At 52.5% G+C, this 19,784-nt stretch overlaps 7 protein-coding genes across 7 annotated transcripts; 2 read left to right on the forward strand and 5 right to left on the reverse strand.

The window, feature by feature from the left end:
- Window positions 1–3,559: 3,559 nt before the first annotated feature.
- PV06_11293 (uncharacterized protein) lies at window positions 3,560–4,519 on the reverse strand (the record flags this gene model as incomplete). Its single annotated transcript, XM_016412940.1, has 1 exon — window positions 3,560–4,519. One exon carries the CDS (start codon window positions 4,517–4,519, stop codon window positions 3,560–3,562), a length of 960 nt encoding a protein of 319 aa, XP_016256694.1.
- Window positions 4,520–7,434: 2,915 nt separating this feature from the next.
- Window positions 7,435–7,874, forward strand: PV06_11294 (uncharacterized protein; the record flags this gene model as incomplete). Its single annotated transcript, XM_016412941.1, has 2 exons — window positions 7,435–7,625; window positions 7,685–7,874. The coding sequence occupies 2 exons, from the start codon at window positions 7,435–7,437 to the stop codon at window positions 7,872–7,874; spliced, it is 381 nt and encodes a 126-aa protein (XP_016256695.1).
- An 813-nt stretch (window positions 7,875–8,687) lies between these two features.
- PV06_11295 (uncharacterized protein) lies at window positions 8,688–10,393 on the reverse strand (the record flags this gene model as incomplete). The annotated part of the gene is made up of 2 exons (XM_016412942.1): window positions 8,688–9,841; window positions 9,907–10,393. The coding sequence occupies 2 exons, from the start codon at window positions 10,391–10,393 to the stop codon at window positions 8,688–8,690; spliced, it is 1,641 nt and encodes a 546-aa protein (XP_016256696.1).
- A 210-nt stretch (window positions 10,394–10,603) lies between these two features.
- On the reverse strand, window positions 10,604–11,486 carry PV06_11296 (uncharacterized protein; the record flags this gene model as incomplete). The annotated part of the gene is made up of 3 exons (XM_016412943.1): window positions 10,604–10,625; window positions 10,685–11,333; window positions 11,390–11,486. The coding sequence occupies 3 exons, from the start codon at window positions 11,484–11,486 to the stop codon at window positions 10,604–10,606; spliced, it is 768 nt and encodes a 255-aa protein (XP_016256697.1).
- A 692-nt stretch (window positions 11,487–12,178) lies between these two features.
- Window positions 12,179–12,672, reverse strand: PV06_11297 (uncharacterized protein; the record flags this gene model as incomplete). The annotated part of the gene is made up of 2 exons (XM_016412944.1): window positions 12,179–12,406; window positions 12,475–12,672. The coding sequence occupies 2 exons, from the start codon at window positions 12,670–12,672 to the stop codon at window positions 12,179–12,181; spliced, it is 426 nt and encodes a 141-aa protein (XP_016256698.1).
- Window positions 12,673–17,251: 4,579 nt separating this feature from the next.
- Window positions 17,252–18,573, forward strand: PV06_11298 (uncharacterized protein; the record flags this gene model as incomplete). Its single annotated transcript, XM_016412945.1, has 4 exons — window positions 17,252–17,480; window positions 17,530–17,985; window positions 18,049–18,122; window positions 18,173–18,573. The coding sequence occupies 4 exons, from the start codon at window positions 17,252–17,254 to the stop codon at window positions 18,338–18,340; spliced, it is 927 nt and encodes a 308-aa protein (XP_016256699.1). The 3' UTR covers window positions 18,341–18,573.
- Window positions 18,574–18,850: 277 nt separating this feature from the next.
- PV06_11299 (uncharacterized protein) lies at window positions 18,851–19,771 on the reverse strand. Its single transcript, XM_016412946.1, has 4 exons — window positions 19,604–19,771; window positions 19,439–19,517; window positions 19,243–19,384; window positions 18,851–19,169 (listed from the first exon to the last, which is right to left on the reverse strand). Exons 2-4 carry the CDS (start codon window positions 19,514–19,516, stop codon window positions 18,874–18,876), a joined length of 516 nt encoding a protein of 171 aa, XP_016256700.1. The 5' UTR covers window position 19,517; window positions 19,604–19,771; the 3' UTR covers window positions 18,851–18,873.
- Between the last annotated feature and the right edge of the window lie 13 nt (window positions 19,772–19,784).

Consider the following 19,784-nt stretch of genomic DNA (forward strand, 5'->3'; position numbering starts at 1 on the left):
AGGATCCGCACCGGTGTTCTTGGGTCGGTGTCCTGATCGGGCCAGCGTTGATCCACCACACGGCAGGCCTCATACAGGGCCACCAATTCGCCATGGTGGGCGTTGATCGACGTGGTGGATCCGAGGGTCTTGCTGACCATGCGATGTGCCCGAGAGCCCAAGTATACCACGCCAATTCCCACTCTGCCATTTCGACCAGACGCTCCCGTAAAGACGGTCCTCTCCAGGTCCGGGTTTTTGGCTGCGACGTCGGCTTTCTCTCGTCCTAGGATTCTTACGCTGGCTCGGGTTTTCTATGGCGACATACAGAATGGCTCAATGCGCTCCAGCCGCTCCTCGCCTAGGCCTGCCATCGTCTTCCCGCTTGTCCGCATGGGAGACACGAAACGCCGCTGTTCTCGCTCGTTCGCTCTCTTCACCCGCCAAAGCGGGTGTGTAGCGGGTAAGGTGTGCAAGTCAATCCAAACCCGGCGGACTTGGTTCCGCCAGCGATCACTGACCGGCTCCAGTGCCGCTTCAGCCTCGGCCACGGCCAAGGATACCGTCTTAAATCCCGCGGTGATCGCCATGGCACCAAGGCGCTGTGCTTGTTCCGCTGCAGCGATTAATTTGTGCGACGCGTAGATCGACCACACCACCGACGCGCAGTCGACCACGGGCGTCACCATCGAGGTGTAGAGCTGTCGCGCCATGCTCGGTTGCATACCTCGCAGTCTCCGCAAAGCCTGCGCCGCACGGAGACCCCTCTTCGCTATCCGTGCTGCGTGTTCATGGTATCGCAACTGCCCGTCCATGACCACCCCCAGAATCTTGGCGTGCGGTGACGCCTCTACGGCGACCCCTCGGATCATTAGTAGTCCAGCATCCTCGACCCTTCGCCGCGTGCGGGAGAAGTGGATGAGGGCCATCTTGTCAGGTGCAAACTCCGCCCCGCTGCTGACTTCCCACGCCTCTGCATGTGGAATGACTTTTGTTTGTAGCCTTTCAACGTTCGCCCGCGCACTGGGTCCCACGACCCAGGCATTATAGTCATCCACGAACGCGATGGCCCCTTGTGTCTTGTTGATGGGGGTCTGAACCAGGTCTGCGTTGAAGAAGAGGAATAGAGTAGCTGATAGGGGGGAGCCCTGGGGTAGTCCCGACTGCGGGAGATCGACCATGTCGGATGTCTCACCGTTGACCAACACACACGCTTGTCGGTTCGAGCAGAACGATTCCACCCAGCGCACCACAGTCTCGGGCACCTGGCGACATCGCAGGCGTTGGAGAAGGACGTCTCGGTCGACGCCATTGTATGCCCCCTTGACGTCAAAACTGACCAGGCTGAGCACTTTGCCGTCTCGCCAAGCGTCGTAGATCTTCTCCTGCAGGAGCGTGAGAGCTTGGCTGGTCGAATGACGTTTCCGTGCGCCAAACTGGTTCTTTGGCAGGAGAGAATACGTCTCGGCTAGGAAGGATAACCTCTCTGCTAGGACCGATTCTAACGCCTTCGCCAGCGTGGGTAACAGCGATATCGGTCGATAGAACTTTGCGTTCGTGCAGTTCCGCTTGTCTGGCTTGCGCAGCGGTATGATTTTCGCCTGTTTCCATGCTTGCGGGATGATTCCTGTTCTCAATGACGCCTCAAAGAGGAGGAAGATCCACCGACCGAGGATCGGCCACAGCTCCTTCCAGACAACCGCGGGCACGTCATCCAGGCCGGGTGCTTTGTATGGCTGCGCCCGGAATACCGCTCCTTTTACCTCATGCATGGTCAGTGGCTCCCACGGGAGCTGATTGTCTTCTGCCCTCGGCACGTGGTCCTGTCTCGGAGGGTGAATCCTGCTGTCGAAGAACTCGTCAAGCAGAAGCCGACTGATTTGGGCATTGTCCTCCACCAATCGGTCTCCGACCGTCAGTCCAGGAATGCGGTGGAAACCACCGCTCCCGTCGGGTTGGAGGTACTTCGCCGCCTTCCAGATGTTGTCGCTGTTCTGTAGAAACTCGTCCCAGTGACATTTCTTTTGTCGTTTCACCGTGTCGTGGAAGCGCTTTTTGGCCTCTCGGGCCGCGCGCTCCAGCGATCCATCGCCAGTGCCAGCCCTTCGCAGGCCCCGACAGCGGTTTCGTACCTGGGTGTAATCTTGTCGGAGTCTCGCGAGATCGAGATTCCACCACCGTCGCGTATAGGGTGAGGGCCTCGACATAGGCAAGTGTTGATGGAGTACTCTCCGCACCACCTCATTTAAGCGGGTTAACTGCTCCTCCACTTCATTGTCTCCTATACTTTCAGGGAGAATTCCCACCTCTCGGGCCATGGCCGTCCGAATCCGTTTCCAATCCGCGCTTTTAAAGACCTTTCGAGGTGGCGTACTTACCTCGGGCACGTCAATCGCGAAAGTGGTGCTGATGGCGATGTGATCCGACCCGTGCTCCATACTATGCGGTTCGCAGATGAGTCGATCTTCGGCCAGACCGGCACTGGCGAAAACGAGGTCGATGGTGCTGTCACCGTTCGAGCCCTCGTAGGTGACCGTGCCGCGGGGGAGGAGAAGCCGTAGATCGAGGTCATCCATCAAATCCAGAATCTCCTGGGCCTCACCCTGCCGAGGTGAAGCACCGATCGCGTCGCCACCCCATAGTTGGTCATGTCGATTGAAGTCACCGGCGACGATAATCTCTCGTCCTGTTCCGTGCCGTCTGACCGCCTCTCTGATCAGTCGTGCGGTGATTTGAAGCGCCCCTGTGTCCGCCGGTGGTACATATACCGAGATGGCCAGGAATAACCGCCCTTCAGCCTGGAATTGTATCGCGGCTATGTCTGGCGAGGCAACTTGGACGTTGCGCGCACGTAGCTGGACGCCGGCGTAGATGAGTGTTCGGATTGGAAACCGCGCCCCCACCGCTGTTTCCGTCGGGAGGATTTGTTCCCATCTCAAATGATATGAGGGTGGAGCGATCACTCTCCCGTCGTCGCGGGTGAAGCATGCCGGTTCCGTGATCATCAGGAGCCCATGGTCTTGCAACGTTTCGTCATTCATCAGACTATGCTGTACCGCCGGCCTTTTACCCAGATTCGCTTGGAGGACTCGGAGTGGCCTAACCATGACGTTCCACAGGATTGAACCGGCGAAGGAGCTCCATGTACCGTGGACACGACCGATCAGTCGCCGGGTGTGGTCCTTGACAGGCCGCGCATCGCGTGCCGTGGGCCGTACACGTCGGCGCCGCATGCCCCGATTGTGCACATCGGCCGCACACCACCTCGCTCGATTGGCACCGAGCTTCTTGGTGGCCGTATTGGTGACACTTGTAGCATCTCGTAGGAGTTTGTCGTCGTTCGTATCGCCGCGTGTACGCCATCTCCCCGCCGACGTCCATGGTTCCTCTCGTTAACAGGGCATCGGCTTCGTGTTGGTGAGTCAAGAATATGACCACCGATCTATACATCTTGTCCGTCGTACGACTGAGCCAGCGAATTCGTTCAATTTGCACCCCGTTTTCCTGTGCCACTGCCTCCATCGCTTCCTTGTCCACGGACAACGTCCCGTCCAGGCTGAGGGTGATGCGATGAACTCGATCAACCTTGACTGGGTACCATTGTCCCCCGAGCATGCGGGCCTGGTCGAATCGATCCTCTTCGAGCCACTGGCCGTGCTGTCGTGCCGTCTTCGCCATCTCCTCCGACGCGAAGGAGAGCTTGACGTGGTATTCGTCTCCCGCACGCCGCTGCAACCCCCGTACAGGTCACCTCTCGGGTTGCTTCATGCTTTTTGAGCGCCTCGTTGACTTTCTCTTTCAGCTGAGGGAAATCCCTCGCTCGTTCGCTGGTCTGACTGAGATCGATTATGATAGCTAACTGCGATAAATTCGACGGTTGGGAAGCGGAGCTGCTAGGGTTGACCGAGCTTCTGGGAAGGGACGGTCGGGACGCTGGTGTGGTGGCTGAGGAACTGTTCGCGGCGGGCGCGTTTGCAACTACCTGGGCCCAGCTTTGTGTCATCTTGACTTCTTCATTCGCGATGTTCTTGATCAGTTCCATCATACGTTGATTCTGGGTTTCCAATGCCACAATGCGCTCCATGTTCTTTTGGCCGATCTCCAATGATGCCTCCATCTTGCTCTCGTACGCCTTCAGGTGGTCTTTCATTTTCGTCTCGTAGATCATTGCCATGTTTTGGACCAGTTCGATCACTTGGGCCATGGTTAGAGCGGGTGTTTCGGTTTGGGCTTGCGCCTGTGGTGGTTTCGGTGGGCGACCACGCCGACCTTTCGTCTGTGGTCCATGTTCGGTGTTCTCGCTATCAATGTCTATGTCATTGACAGCTCCTTCGTCGATCTCGCGTGCGCGTTCCGTTGGCTTCCCGGGCCGTAGGGATCGTCGTTGAGTTTGCGGAGTGTGCGCGTCACACGCGTCCGAGCGCATTGGAGTAGTTGGGGTGGTGCCGATTTGAGTCGCAGTGCCTTCGGTGGCAGAAGAGAACTGAAGAGTAGAGCCCGTGGCCTCCCGGCCCAAAGCAAGAGCTTCTACTGTCGCCATCTCCCTCGTCGTGGTCTCGATTCGTAGATGCTGCCTGAAACTCTCAGGAGTTCCCTCGTCCCGCAGGCGCTTAGCTCGCAGAGACACTCTAGTTTTATCTTAGTCACGTGCTTAGGTTCGATAGACATACGGCAGTGTTTAGAGAAGACCACGTGATGATACGTATGACTTTTACCTTTCGCACCAATGAGCACTCCGTACTTTGGTACGCCAAGGCTTAATCCCTGAAAATTCGTTGCACTTACCAGGACGGAGCTTGGACTTCCGAATATATGAAAACCTGAAAAACCGGGGACGGGGTTTAAGGTTTGCGAGCCATTCTGGACTCGGGGCTGCGATGCCGAAGTGGGCGTATTGTTTACTACGCTTCTTCATGACTTTTGCCACCGATTATCTCGACCGCTTTGATGACCACCCACTGTTTTGTGTGTATTACTTTATCTAATCAAGAGCAGCTATTCGGTAGAAGTGTTTCACATTTTACCGCCCTTTTTTTTTTGAGGATTTACCCTGTACCACAATTCTCCGTGTATGCTCTCGTCCAATCACAAACCAAAACGCTTTAATTTCACCTCAGGACATTGCGGTATTTTCCACGTGCTGCCCCCGACCGCTCCGGTGGCCGAGTCTTCCCACTGTTTTCTGCGTCTTGTCTACACTTATTACAACATTTATGCGGCGGACGACGAGCTCCCACCTCCACGTGGTGTCCGCTGGGAACTCTCAGAGTAACAGTCTGGCTGTCTCTGAGTGCCAGGAGGAGCTCAACAACGCGGTGATCCTCTCATGAACGACGCGTCAAAGTCTCGAAAACCACCCTCTGCACCTCACGAAACACCCAACATACAGTACCAGTACACGGGAAGGGAATGGCCTCCCTTTCATGTACGCCCACGATGGAAAACGGACTCTGGTTCCCCGTTTTCTTGCCGGACCGCAGTTTACGGTGTCAGAGCGTGAAGAGACGCGACGAAGAGGCGGAATCAATAAGAGGCATACAATCAACACGACATCACTGCGATCACGCACACCACAGACCATATCTTCAGACACATCCATCTTCTCCATCTCCATCAACGACGCGTCGACACGTCGAAAATCACCTTCCGAGCCTCCCGAAACACCCAACATACAGTACCAGTACGCGGGAAGAGAGTGTTGCCTCTTTCATGTACGCCCCTGAATGGAAGATGGACTTCGGCATTCCATCTTCCTGCCCGACTATGGTTTACGGTATCGAAGAGTGAAGAGTATACGGCGAAGAGGCGGAGTTGACGGGGAAGAGATGGTCCACCACACGGAGAACACACTTCAGGAAGTCACCATATCGAATTATGCTATCACTACCAACACCACCCATAGCTCAGAAAATACCTTTCAGACGCATCACACACTGCCACTTACACAGCTCGCCGACATCGTGGCACGCCATCTACGCGAAGGACGCCGTGGCGACGCGTCCGGCTGCCGATGGTGTCTCGATGGTCGAGAGCGAGCATTGACCCGAGAAGCATCAACGAGCAAGCCTCGCACACTACACGTACTTCTCATACAGTACATCTGCACTTCATGCAGCGCACTCCCAAACCAGTGGCTATCGCACTGGGGCCAGCCAGGCGCTCGGCAGGGCCCCCAGCGACAGCAATCCAGCCAAGCAGAACGCGAATTGGACGAATGCCGCGGACCAAGTCCCGTCGGTCGCGTCCACGGTCCAACTATACACCGGCGCAGACGAGTGTTTATTGATAAACAGAAACACAGGAGGACCGGGAAGGGTCCGACACGTAGAACAGATACAGAACAGATATTATGATTGTCAGTAGGGGTATCCTACTCATAGTCGAACGCTGCATAGCTGCCACTTAATCGGCGGCTGGGACAGTCTATGATGTAATCAATCAATCAATCAATCAATCAATCAATCAATCAATCAATCAATCAATCAATCAATCAAAATCGCAACTTACGCATACTGTACAGACTACTGTATTTCTCAAGCCTAAAACTTCCTGCTGGGTATGAGTGAGCGGGGCAATGGACTATACGGTTGTCTCTTAGTGTCCCGTTCCACATCCTCCCACAGAAATCATGGGGTCTGACTCCTGGTCGCGACCTTTTATCGACCTCTCACCACTGTTTCTATGTCTTTCGTCATCCAATCACGCGCAGCGGACGTTGGCGGACTGTTCCATGTTTTACCACGCTTCTTCATGGAGTTTCCCGCGAACGTTGCGACCTCTTTATCGACCTCATTCCACTGTTTCTTATGGCATTGTGGCATCCAATCACGAGCAGGGGATGTTGGCGGAGTGGTGGCGGAGTGTTTCATGTTTTACCACGCTTCTTCGTGAATTTTTGCCCGACGCCGGTCGCGACCGCTTTGATGACCACCCGGTACCCACCATTTTCATGCATTACCTTATCCTTTTGCTGCACTGCTCCGTGCATCGCCTCATCCAATCACGAATCAAAGCGCATGTCCCCAGAATACTGTGGCGTCTTACTCCGGAAGTCGCGACCTCCCCGCCGGCCTCTTCTCACCCGTCTTCCGCGTCTCGTCCACCTTTACAGTACTGTATCACAACATTTTAACACATTGACTTCGACTAGCGCAGCAACCAAAACCTCGAAAGTTTGGGGGACTGCTACCCAACATCCACTGGCCGACTGTGCTGCTCAGATCGACGTCGAGGAAACCACAACAGGCAAACCCTCTGCCTGGCGATATGTCTATGCCTTGATGCGTTGTCCGGGACTACCCTGTGTCCATCAGCCCTGGTGTTGGCACGACACTCAAACTCAGAAAAGGTCCACATTGAAAGCGCACCATCTACGAACTCTCGTCAGGTATTTCGAGGATAAGCATCTTCTGGAATCCCACGACGACATCCCGGACAGCCTTCGACAACAAATCTATGCGGAAGAAGCGTGTTGATCGTGGATCGGTTCCTTTCGACAGGGACCCCGTCCAGATCACCAACGTTCTTCTACCTCAATCTTCGACAGAGTCAGAGACCATGCAGCGGCCCGAAATCAAGCGTCTCTCGACATCGCTGGCCTCCACGATGTCAATGTACAAGACTACTGTGACTGGCTCAAGTCTCGGGTGAAGAAGGAATCACACAAAAACGCATATCAAAAAGCAGCTGACTTTCTTCTTAAAAGATCCTTCGACCTCGACTTGGTCTATGAGGACCATAATCCTACTTTCCTCATTGAGCAAGGAGAGGTAGAGGAAGGCATCGCTCGGCGATTTGTGAAAGACAGTCCTCTATGGGTCAAACTTTGCAAGCAGAATGAGATTGAAGCGGACAGCATCTTGGATTTCTCGCGTGGGTCCATGCATCTTCAGTAAACACATAGTTGGAGGGATTTTGACTTTTCCGTATGTGGTGTTGTTGGGGACTATGATTGACGGTTATTTTCCGCCTGAAAACGCAGAGATTATGACAATTTTTCTAGTGTTAGATCTTAGGTTGACAGTACCTCGACCTCTTTCGTGCGATGGAACGATGTATTATCCATGAATTATTACAGATTTTCCTTGAGGAAAAGGGTTACAGTGACAGAGTGACTGCTCGATAAAGTCTAGAAACACGGTGCACGATGACGATTTCGTCTTGACTGAATGCGAGTAGAATCTGATGCTTTCGTCGTGGAAGCCGGACAATCTTGGCAGGGGTTGCCACGAGGCGACCATGCCCAACGGCGGAAGCCAGTTCTTTTGTCGCATCCGGATTCGTCGACGTAGACTCGTTGATATCATGGATACTCGGACATTGCATTCTGGTAGTAGTCACGAAGGTCAGCATTTCGACAGTTTGCAATACGTCGTATCGCTTTCGCGGACCAGCCTGCAGAAGATAAAGCTCTGCTGATCGTCCAACGCGATGCAAGGGTCTCAAACTCATCCCACAGCCATATGACCATGCCGTCCAAGTCTTCATCGGGCTACAAAATAAATGTTCGCACAGCTCCGAGGCCATTCGCTCCTGCAGATGTACAGTGCAGTATGTAACGTGACGACCGATACTCTGGAACGAAATTCCGGAGGACCAGACTGCTTGTTTTGCATGCTATATCATTCGTCGCACATCGTGCTGACGTCGGTCCCTCGGCAATGTTTATACGAGTCTAGACATGAACTTACGCCGTTGCTGGCCAAGAGCTATCTGTGTTCTATATCTGAACCTGTCTCTGATGAGACAAGAGTCTCTCTTCCCCAGAACAGTAAGATTCCTGCGTCATCGCCTTCTGAAAGGGCTTCTGGTTCGATATGTTGCATATCATGAGATTTCTTTTTTTCCTGTTTGTCGTTTAGGTCATGTTCGGTTTTAGATATGTCTTCGTGTAGTGCGCCATCTCCCGTAGTCTCGCTCCCGAAATCGTTCGGTACCGACGCTGGTCCACTGAGATCGTTTGTACCATCGTAATCGTGGCCGTCTTGGGACTGACCAATGTTTTGAGCGGAGGCTAGAAGTGCGTCTACATCAAGCACGACACTGGACATTCCAGTTGTGGAATCTGGTAGCCTTGCTCTCTTGGGTCTCCTAGACAATATTTGTTCCTGTAAGTCTCGGCGGATGGAAATAAGCATTTCCTGCAGCATTTTGAAGGTATGGTGTCCCTGTGGCCGGACTGCGTTCCTCGGCGCACCACGGTCAGCAAGTGGAAGCGGGTACGGAGGGGCCCAGTGGATCCACAGATTCCCATGACAGGGCCGGGGCGCAAATCGGCCGGGGTGGCATTGCATATAGATGTGACAGCAGTAGCATGAAGGCTTGCTGCACCCGATGTATCTATCATCTGTGGCGAAGTCAAGTCCATTACGATGGAAGTATTCGAGAACAAGTAATTCAGCGTGTGGACGGGGCTTGATATGCGCGTACTCCTCTCGAAATCTGTCCTCGACTTGAGCAACCGCGTTGGCTTCCAAGAGTGCTTGATTTAACTGTGCAACCATAGCAGTTTGGTCGATGGGAACCATGCGTTTCACGACACCGTTGAGATCAGTCAAGTGATGCTTGTTCGGCAAATCAGCTGGCCCGTTTGTCCCAATGATTTCGACTTGGGCATTTTCAATCCGCTGAGGAAACGTCGCGGCGCCAAGGATCAAAATGCGCACGGCCTTCGACCAGGATCCTAATCGCCCGAGATAATGACGAATGTCAGACCAGACCCCACGATGTGAGTGTGCAACGTGCCGGATGGTAAGGATTTCCAGAAATCTACTTCTCCGGAGAGCGTGAGCATGTGAACATAGTTGATGAGGAGTTGATTCGAGATTCTCCAATTGCTGAAATTCCCTTAAAATAAATGCATCTAGGTATTGTGTCAAATGTGTCTCACATCAATCTGGCCGCTGCTCGCAAAGAGGTCAGGTGTACCTTCAGCATTCCCGACATCACCTATGGTCCTCGTAGCGTTTCGGATGGCGCGAACGAGCCATGCAGAATATACCTTGATCCTTCGATGGCTAAATTCGATGCATCGATTGGTCATCTCATCTTCCACCTGAGGGGCTGTCTTTTCGGTCGTATGTAACTGTCCGAGCGAGGCGAGAATCCAGCGGAGATGGGCTCCTGCCTTGGTCCTCGATTTTGAGTTGGATGCGAGGGAAAAGATTGGATATTCAACAGTCCGTTGTACGGCAACAGCAGTCACCGTATCCCCACCCTTTTCGAAATCACATAGGAATGCAAGCTGATCGAGGAAGTTGCGCCAAAACTTTGACTGCTCGTCCAAGCCACGGTCCAATGTCAAATCAGGACGCTGTGCTCCACGAGTTGGATCCATCACCCTAAGAAGAGTCAATGGTTCGTAGAAGCGGCGGAGAAGTTTCACGTTCACGTCGAGCGGATGTTGTTGGAACATGGCCAAGCTGATTCGGATATGACTTGGACCTGGAGCACAGGGAGAATGTCAATCTCATTGGCCTGTCATTACGACGTAAGATTTGCAAGGATGGCCAGACGGGCCTTGGTTAGAGGTTATGATAAACCAGGGAGGCTGCAGCTGCGGCGGGGTGCGTCTTGTTCACAAATCCGAAGATATGGGCAGGCTTGGCATTCGGTATATATGCTCCTACCTGTCTTTGACGCCAACACTAAATTTGACCTGTCAGCAGCTGGAACGATGCCCATGGTTGGCAGGAATGTCTCTTACTCTTTGATGTTCCGGTTGTAGGAAGGTACTGGACAGTAATCTCCCATGGGCAGTAACGCGAGAATCGTTTGCCCGGAGAGCACAAGGTCTCGTAGGGCAGAGATCCCTTCTGGACTTCGCAGAGGGACAGCGAGCGGTAGAGTTCGGGTCAGGCCGTCACGTTCAGGAACCATGTGGCGGACGACACGATTGAAATAACTGCGACGCCAGTCCCCGTGGTCATCTGCCCCACTTTGAGTGGTCTGGACTCGCCGCTCAAATTTGCGGTAGTTCTCCAACTCTTCGTCCACCAGCAGCTGTCGCCGATCATAAACCTGGCGTCTCTTGGCCTTCAGTTCTTTGCGCTCTTCTTCGGTGATCTCAGCGGTGAGTTGAAGAGAGAGGTTCTCAATTTGTTCGCAAAGGGCGACAAATTTCGGGCGGTGCTTTAGTTCATCCAAACTTTTGCTGGGAATTGACTGCGGGAGATAGGGATGTCTCTTCATTGACGCACTGCGAAAGTCCTCTGTAAGGTCCCGCCGTGGTTCCAGCCCGAGGAAGACGGCGGCACCGTCCACGCTACTTGTGTTGTCCAGATAGTGGCCAACAAGAGTTCTTGGGTTTCTGTGCGCGGCGAACTTCATCACCTGTCCAAGCGAGTAGCCGCCATCTGCTGCCGGGTCAGCTTCTCGTCCAGTGAATTGGCTCGGTGCAAGATCGCCCTACCGTCTACTTTGATCAGCGCTTCGCGGCGAGAGGCATGTAGTCTCATCCCTCTGGAAAGCCAGCCCTTTTCGCCCAATCGGAACACTGGTGGCCCCATGCGGACTCGTTCTTCACTTTTTTGGTTGCCCCATCTGCGGACATCTCTGGAAAGACTTGGTCGTCCCAAGCGGCGTCCGCCCACTCCATGATCACAAACCTCCTCCTGGACGCCAGTCTCGCATCTAGGACCGCCTTGATGGTGCTGTAGTCCTTAAATGGCCAGCCGAAATAATGACAGCCAATAAAAACAAAAGGCCGTTGACGAGCAAAGGAGGTGTAGGATTCAGCCTGTCGTATAGCGGATGCTTCGGTCTGTATGTCGACGGAAGTGTAAGCAACGGGGATCTCAGCCTTGAAGCGGCCGACATTCACCACTCACTTGTTGGGATTGCCTTGCATGCCTTTTGTGTGCTCTCTTTCGAACCGTATCTTAATCTCCGCTCTCCGTCTTTCCATGCGACCATGCAGAGAAGGTGTTAAGGATATGAGATTATGCTCGGACTCGAAATATTTCCTCATTGATTCATTGTATCATCTTTTCAATCATGGCTCCCATCCTGCATATATATATACACCCCCTCAGAGGGAGATTCCGCAGGTTGGATATGTATTAACAATGATGACCAAGAAATGACCAATCCTTCTTCTTGTCATTCCACACCGGAAGGTATCTGGACCGAATCTTCAACAGAAGGTCCTGTTGGACATTGTTAGCACCGACCGCGTTAATCCATCTCCTCTGGCTCAGGATCAGACCTTGTACTTTGCCTTGAAGATTTCTTGTAGTCTCGCAGAGGTGTAGCAGTGCATCTTCAATGGGGCACTGCAGTCCACTCGGCTCGCTTCATGGGCGTAGTCGTGATGATCGTTCAGCCAGAGGAACTCTTCCATGGCGACATAGTTCTCTATTGTCAAATAGGTGGGTTCTTTCTCCTCGATGGACAGCGGAATTTTGTGTCTAAGCACATGTTTGATGTACTTTCTCTCGTCAGCAAACGAAACCACACGTTGACGCTCTAGCTCAGGAAGCGCTTCAACACACTTACAGGAGCCATCGAGTCATGAACGTCTTTAGGGATGGTAAGGTGAGTCTTCCTCTGCCATTGCGACATGAATTTTCGAATCTTATTCGGTATCGTCTTGGCTGTTGTCCGTTCCTTGTTCTTATCCAGGGCCTCCTCCTTGTCCAGCCTACCAGGCGTCGCGCGTCCGACCACTTCGGCGAAGTGTTTCATAACTTCCATGCTGCGAGGATCGGATCTCGGATATTTCCTTTCGTACCTAGTCCTTGTCAGGTTTCTCTCGCACACTCGAGCAAGGCTTCCTGGTGGCGTACGCTTTCCAAACCTCCATCATCGCCTCGTACCGCGGTTTACTGCTCTTAGCAAGTTCTGCATAAACAGGCTTCCTCGATCTCCGACCTGTCCCCGGAGAGCCCATCCTCTCATGTGGCCTCTAACTGCTCGTCTGGGCTTAGACCCTTCCAACTTCTTTTCTCGTTCTTGGTGCTCATAGCTGATGGCTCCCGAATGTCCCAAAGACCTACATCTGTGCCAAGAAGGGAAAGCAGAACATCGTACGAGGAGCCCGGTCAGAGGATGTGAAAGAGTGAACGAAGATCAAGTCACTCGACCAAAAAGACGGTGAAGGCACGGAGAGGAGGGGAGAATCAACGAGAAAGGAGGCAGAAACCCAACGAGGCATTGGAAGGGGCAGGGGGACTATATCTGGGAACCCTCCCTCGCGCCAGGAACCCAAAGGCACGTCGTGCATGTGGTCATCTGAGGTTGAACTGACGATATAGATATCACCTGGCATGGATGGCCATTGGCCACTCCGTATACTCTCACCTTGTTCAGCTGTAATGCTCACAGCTGAACATACTTGCAACACCTATATAGTTAGCTGTCATCCTCTTTTCACGATGAAGGCAGGATAAGTCAACGATCAAGTTATATGCTTCCACTGCCTGTAATTCACAACATAGGTGTCCTAACGACTCTTGGAAGCGAGGACGGCCATGGCAGTGATCTCAATCCTAGCTCCACCATACAACTCAGTTACGCCGACGCCTGCCCAAGCTGGCCTATTCTTGCCAAAATACTTTTCTGTTGCCGCTTCCAAGGCCTCCATCATACCGTCACCCATTTCGGTGTGGTAAGTGGTCATCCTATACACGGATCTGAACCCGTCCTCGACCCCGGCAGCCAGTAACTGGTCTTCAACGTTCTGGAACGCATTCATGACTTCTTCCTTGAGGTCGCTTGGGTAGGTCATGTCGGCGGAGTATCCGGTCTGCCCGGACGTCACCGCAGTGGAGGCGTTGGGCGGGATGACGATTGCGCCAGAGATATGGAGGAGCGAGGAGAGCTTTTCGCCTAGGCCAGGACTATTGACACAGCGAAAGCCATGGGTATTGAGTGGTGATTCATATTCCGGCATGATTGGTGGTTCCGGTCGATTTGTTTGCTAGTTGTGTGCCGGTAGGTATCTGAGAGAAGGACCAATCTTAGGAACACGTAGGACTGTTGGGAGAGATGAGCAGAACTTGGTGATCGAGTACCATTAGATTAGAGAACGCACAAGTCTATTATATCATGAATGGAGCCCATCTCCAAAATCACAAATTGGAAGCCATCAAAACCAACTTAGCGGGCCTCGATGCATTTCTGCAACATCACTGTTGGCTTCCGTATCACACAAATTCACACTGAGGCAGATGCTGCGCGTCGTTCCCTTCCGACATACTTTTGCAGCGTGTTTTTAGACCGCCACCCGAGTCGGAGCTGATAAGCCTGCCGACACCAGATTGGGCTTGGACGAATGTGGTAGGCGACAACGACCAGTTCAGCCGAACGCTTTGTCCGACAGAGGCGGGCTAACATTCACAAACTCTCCATAAAGGAATCCGTAGCATAGTCCTGGTCGGTCATGCCATGTCAGAACACATGCGCAGTGATTTTATTGCTTCATGAGTGTGCACAGCTTGCTTGAATAAAGGTGTGCATTCAAGGACGCTCCTTTCTCTGACCAGCAAGCACATTACAAGAAATGAAAATCGCTATCGCAGGTGCTGGCGATTTGGCCAAGTACCTTACCGAAGAGCTCCTCTTCGCCGGACATGATGTGGTCGTCCTTTCACGCTCGCAACCTGCTTGGTTCATGCGGTCGGACATCACCTTCGCCACTGTCGACTACACTTCGGTTGCCACACTGACTTCGGCCTTGTCTGACTGTGACGGCCTTATCTCCGCCATTTTCGACTATACTTTGGGCTTCACGACCGCCCATCTTGCCCTTCTCGAGGCCTGCCAGCAATCTCCGAAGTGCAAATCGTTAATTCCCTCCGAGTATGCCGGCAATACGGACGACTATCCTGACCAACCCACCTTCTATTATGCAAACCACGAGCCAGTACGGAAAGCGCTGCGCGAACAGACCGAGATACGATGGACATTGTTCAATCTCGGCTGGTTGACCGACTATCTTGTTCCAGCATCGCATCGGTACATCAAAGACATTGGCGAAAACCATCCCGTAGATCTGGCCGCTGGAACTATCCGAATCCCCGGCACTGGCAACGAGAAGGTTGGTTTTACTCCTGTCCGGGATGCAGCCAAGGCTATTGTCCGTCTCTTTGAATTTCCGACCTGGGAACAGACCATCTACGTCTGCGGCGAGACAACAACCTGGAATGCTGTCGCCGAGAAATTCAAAGCCAGGGGCACAGCGCTGAGAGTCAGCCATAGGTCTAAAGAGGTCATAGAGAAACAGGAGGCTGATGCGTCGAGCAGCAAGGACGACGTCATAGCTGCGCAGTATGAACTTTGGAGCATTTCAGGCGCAGGCCTCCTGCCTCAGGAAAAATTGACGAGGCAGCGAGAAAAGTATTTCAACGGGCTCACATTCAGGACGATAGATGAGTTTTTGGCAGACGCAGAAGAAGCAGGAGAAGGGAGCAGCAGAGCTTTATAGATTGACTTTGCGGCCAGGTCCCCAAACTGTCTCTGAAGCCTCTTCATCGACGATAGAGAGAAGCACTCGGCGTGTCTAGTACATATCTCCCAGAGGCTGTGCCCTACCAAGAGCAGCCAAAGGATGTCCTTCTTTGATCCAGCCTAAGAATGGTGCGCTGAGATTGTAACCAATGAGCTTCAGCATCTCGTCATCGTAGAGCGAGGCTAGTACTTCGGGCGAATTGTTCAGATACTGGTTCTCTTCCTGTTCGCAACAATGTCAGTCTGCAGCAAAAGTTCGGGGTTCAGTATGGAGCATTCAGTACTTGTCTGAGATATCCCTTTGTCATAAAACAACTGTAAACCAAACGCTCTTGATTCGTTGTCGTGTTTGCGGAGCCACCGTGATAGCAGGATGCAAGCATGATGAAGCCATCCCCAGGTTCCAACTCGGCATAGACGCACAAGTCTTCTGCTGGTGGAGTGTCGTGCTTCCATAGATGCGAGCCAGGAATGAATCTTGTGGCCCCATTCGCTTTGGTGGTCTTCTTACCTCCGACGAAAAATCCTATAGCACTGTCCTGGCCGATGGTATACTGTGAAGGTTCCATTCTTTCCTTGACACGGTGGTGGATCATGTCATCGCGATGGAGAGGCTGCACTTTTGCCCCCGGGCCGATAGAGAACACGATGGTGTTGTTGAGCTGTGGTTTCGAGGTACTGTGTTCTTGCACGTCGCCAACCCAATTACTCACCCGGCTGGTCAGAAGCGTGTCGCAGGCGTCTTGGTAAGCTTTGTAGCATACCAACTTCTCCATGAAGACCTTGGACTTGGAGGCAAGACCGTTCACCCGCCGGGTTTGAATCGGGAAAAAAGTGCCATCCCAGGGTTTGTCTGCAAGGAGATGTGCACGAGTGTCCTTCTCAATTGCCGCCAAATCTTCTGTGCTCAAGGCATTCTTGATGACGCAACCGCCGGCTGAAATGAGAGCGCCAACGATCTCTTCGTTCGTCACAGATGCGCTGTCAAAGACCTTGACTTCTGGAAGAGGTCTGTCCCTGTCGTCTTCTTCACCTAAGTTCATTGTGAACATTTGAGGTGGCGCCGAGGTTTTCACTCGTTTGAGTTAGTTCAGAAAGCCACGATCTTCGGCAGGGCGTGGTTTTGTAGTGTAAGTGCGATTGTATGTAGGGTCGTATATACGCCGATCTCGATGATTTCCGTCGTGCCTTCGCGTTACGTTGAGCTTAGACAATGGGTATCGTCAACTTCATTTGCCTCCCGAAGGACGTAGTCAGGGTCGTCCACCTATCTACAACGATATCCACAACGTGCTTGCCGCGCCCGTTTGGTGAGAGGCTTTCTTCGACTATCACCGCCTCAACCAAGTGGCTGCCAATGTTCGCTGTGACTTGCCACAACCGCGGCTCGCGGTAAATGGCTGGTTGCGAGCCATTGTGTGGGTAGATTTGACTGTTTCCGACGGCTGAGTTCTAGACACGGGTCCCGGGGTTTTTCTTTCTTGGCATTATCGATACCGAAACATCTGACACGTTTGAAGCGAAATCATTAGCAGCGGGCGAATAATGCATGTGCTAACATCTCAGAGGGGGCAGAGTTTGTTGGGTCTTCCCCGCAATTAGCCATGCGATAAGGGAGAGATAAGCGTCGATTGCCGCGGAAAAGCCGGGCGCGCACTGAATCGGGCAGTCGACTACGGGGGCAGTTAAGTAGACATGACTTGGCAGTCTCGCCACCTCAGAAAGACACTTTCTGAACTTGGGGATGGCTTAGACCCAATTGACTACATAGTCCGCATGTAATCCTTTTATTTACCCTGTCTACTGCGTGTTTTCCGTGACAAAGATGTCCAGAGTCGAAGTCCCCGCGCCGGCGAGCGGCTATAGCGTTGAAAGCTTCGATGCGAGCTCTACCACGCAGTCGGAGGTTGTGGAATCTTTGATCAGGAATGGAGGTTGTTTTCTCCGAGGAATGATAGACCAGCAGAGTATTGATGCAATGCTCAATGACGTTCAACCTTACATCGACGCAGATGTACCATGGGAAGGCGACTTCTTCCCAAAAGAGACTCGCCGTATGTAAATGACAGGACAGTGTTGGCCGGTACGCTAAGAATTAAACAGGAGTAAACGGGCTACCAGCAAAGTCACCCCTATATACAGAAATGGTCCTTGGTCATCCTCTGTTCACCGCAGTCAGTAATGACCTTCTCACCACAAGAACGAGCACATGGATTGGTGATAAGCAAGAACACTATGTCTCACCGCCTTACTTGAACTCAACGTCTGTACTGGCGATCGGACCGGGAGCTCGAGCGCAACAACTCCACCGTGACGATAGCCTACACCACACCAAACTCCCCAAGATCACCTCTGATCAGTACACCAAGGATCGCGATACGGCACTCGGAATATTCCTCGCTGCGTCCAAAGCAACAGTGGCTAACGGAGCGACGAGATTTATCCCGGGCTCGCATTTGGACGCCTCAGATTATGGACCTGGTGATGAAAGTAAGGTTGTCTACGCCGAGATGGAGCCCGGCGACGCGTTCCTGATGCTCGCGAGTTGTTTTCATGGAGGTAAAAAGATGCATGCGCTCAAGCAGCCGTTATTCATAGTGCATACTGATTGGTTCCCCTCAGGCTCTGCAAATACAACGACAGACCAACCACGAAAGCTATTCGGATCCTTTATGTGCCGTGGCTATCTCCGTCAGGTGTGTTTATAGTAGTCCTCGTGCTGTTTGTGAAACTAATCTCCCGTTAGGAGGAGAATCAATTCCTCGCCAATCCGATAGAGGAGGTCAAGAAAATGCCGGAGAGCATCCAGAGAATGATTGGATATTCTGTCTCGAGTCCGTACTGCGGGTGGGTGGACTTGAAAGATCCAATATGCTTTGTAAGGGATGTAAAAAGTGGATACAAGGATCTTTGATAGTGCATACCGCAAGGAAGTTATCATGGTGGGAATCGTACCATGGTGGGGTGACTACTGTTTTCTGTGGTTTCCACGTTTTCACATCATTCTCAATCATGTACAGTCTGGCAGATTCATGCGCAGCAAGCGCTCCCAAAAAACACGGCCTAAATTCCCGAGAAGGACCGAGTATGTCTAAAGCTGCCACTCCTCTCTTTTTGTAAGGAATAGGCATACTTTTCCCTCTCCACAGCGGCTCCAAATCTCCGTGGCTCAGGGACTACAATTCTGGCTTCTAAAGCAGTCAAATACTATAGTATGTAGCAGTCATCAACTCATGCTACTGTCAATGGTCCGCCACGATACTCAACTACTCACACGTGTGAGATGTCTTTTCATGGTCAAAGAAGCGCGTGTGCCTGCGTCCTCACAAGGTGGCGCGGTCTTTCAAGTACAAAATCAAGTCAGTGCCAGCTTTTGATATTCTCTACATATTGACATCCTGTTCTCAATGGCACTCACGGATCACGAAGCACAATCGTAAACGAGAGCTATTGAGCACAGTAACCGCCATCCACATTCACTACCGAGCCAGTTGTCCAGCTCGCCGCGTCACTGCAAAGGAAGAGTGCAGCTTTCCCTACATCCTCCGGGCTACCCAAATGCGGCCAAGGACTTTGAGCATGTAGCTGCTTGTTCAAATCCACATCTTCCAGAGCAGATCGTACCATAGCTGTCTTCAGAAAGCCCGGACAAATGGCGTTTACGTGAATTTTGTCGGCGGCATAATCGAGCGCAACTTGTCGGGTCAAAAGTACCACAGCCCCTTTGCTCGCGCAATATGAAGCTACGGGTGAGAGTGTAAGCTGCAATGCACGGAATTCACTAGGGGACCAGGTCAAATCAATGTATATACTCACGTTCCATTGATAGACCAACAAGACCTCCGATAGAAGCAATATTGACAACCCACCCACGAGACCCCGATGGGTGGGGACTTTGCTTCATCATCTGCCCGATGGCATACTTCATTCCAAGGAATGGACCGCGCGCATTGACTGCCTGCTCAGTATCAGCGACAGGAGTTCTCTCCCCCGCCAGGAGTCCAATGCCCACCATTGTTTTCTCAAAGGCTTCTACAGGCTCTTCAGCGATCCTGTTTTGGCCACAAAAAATGCCAGCATTATTGACCATACTGCAGCTTGCGCAAATGAAAAAAGTCAGCAAACATTTAACCGCGGCTGATCCACGCTCGGCCTTGCCATGAGGAAGTGCACTGACATATCGAGCCTTCCGAACTCCTTCACGGCTGCGTCCACCAGTGCCTCAACGTCTTCCGGTCGACTCGCATCAGTTTTCTTGAAGATGGCTTTGCCCGTTCTTGCAACCAGTTCATGGGTCGGGAGCGTCTCAGTCTCGTAACCTCCTTGCCGCAGAGATGGGCTCAAGTCGCTGCACACAA

The sequence above is a fragment of the Exophiala oligosperma genome, assembly GCF_000835515.1.
Source record: "Exophiala oligosperma strain CBS 72588 unplaced genomic scaffold supercont1.25, whole genome shotgun sequence".
Lineage (NCBI taxonomy): Eukaryota > Fungi > Ascomycota > Eurotiomycetes > Chaetothyriales > Herpotrichiellaceae > Exophiala > Exophiala oligosperma.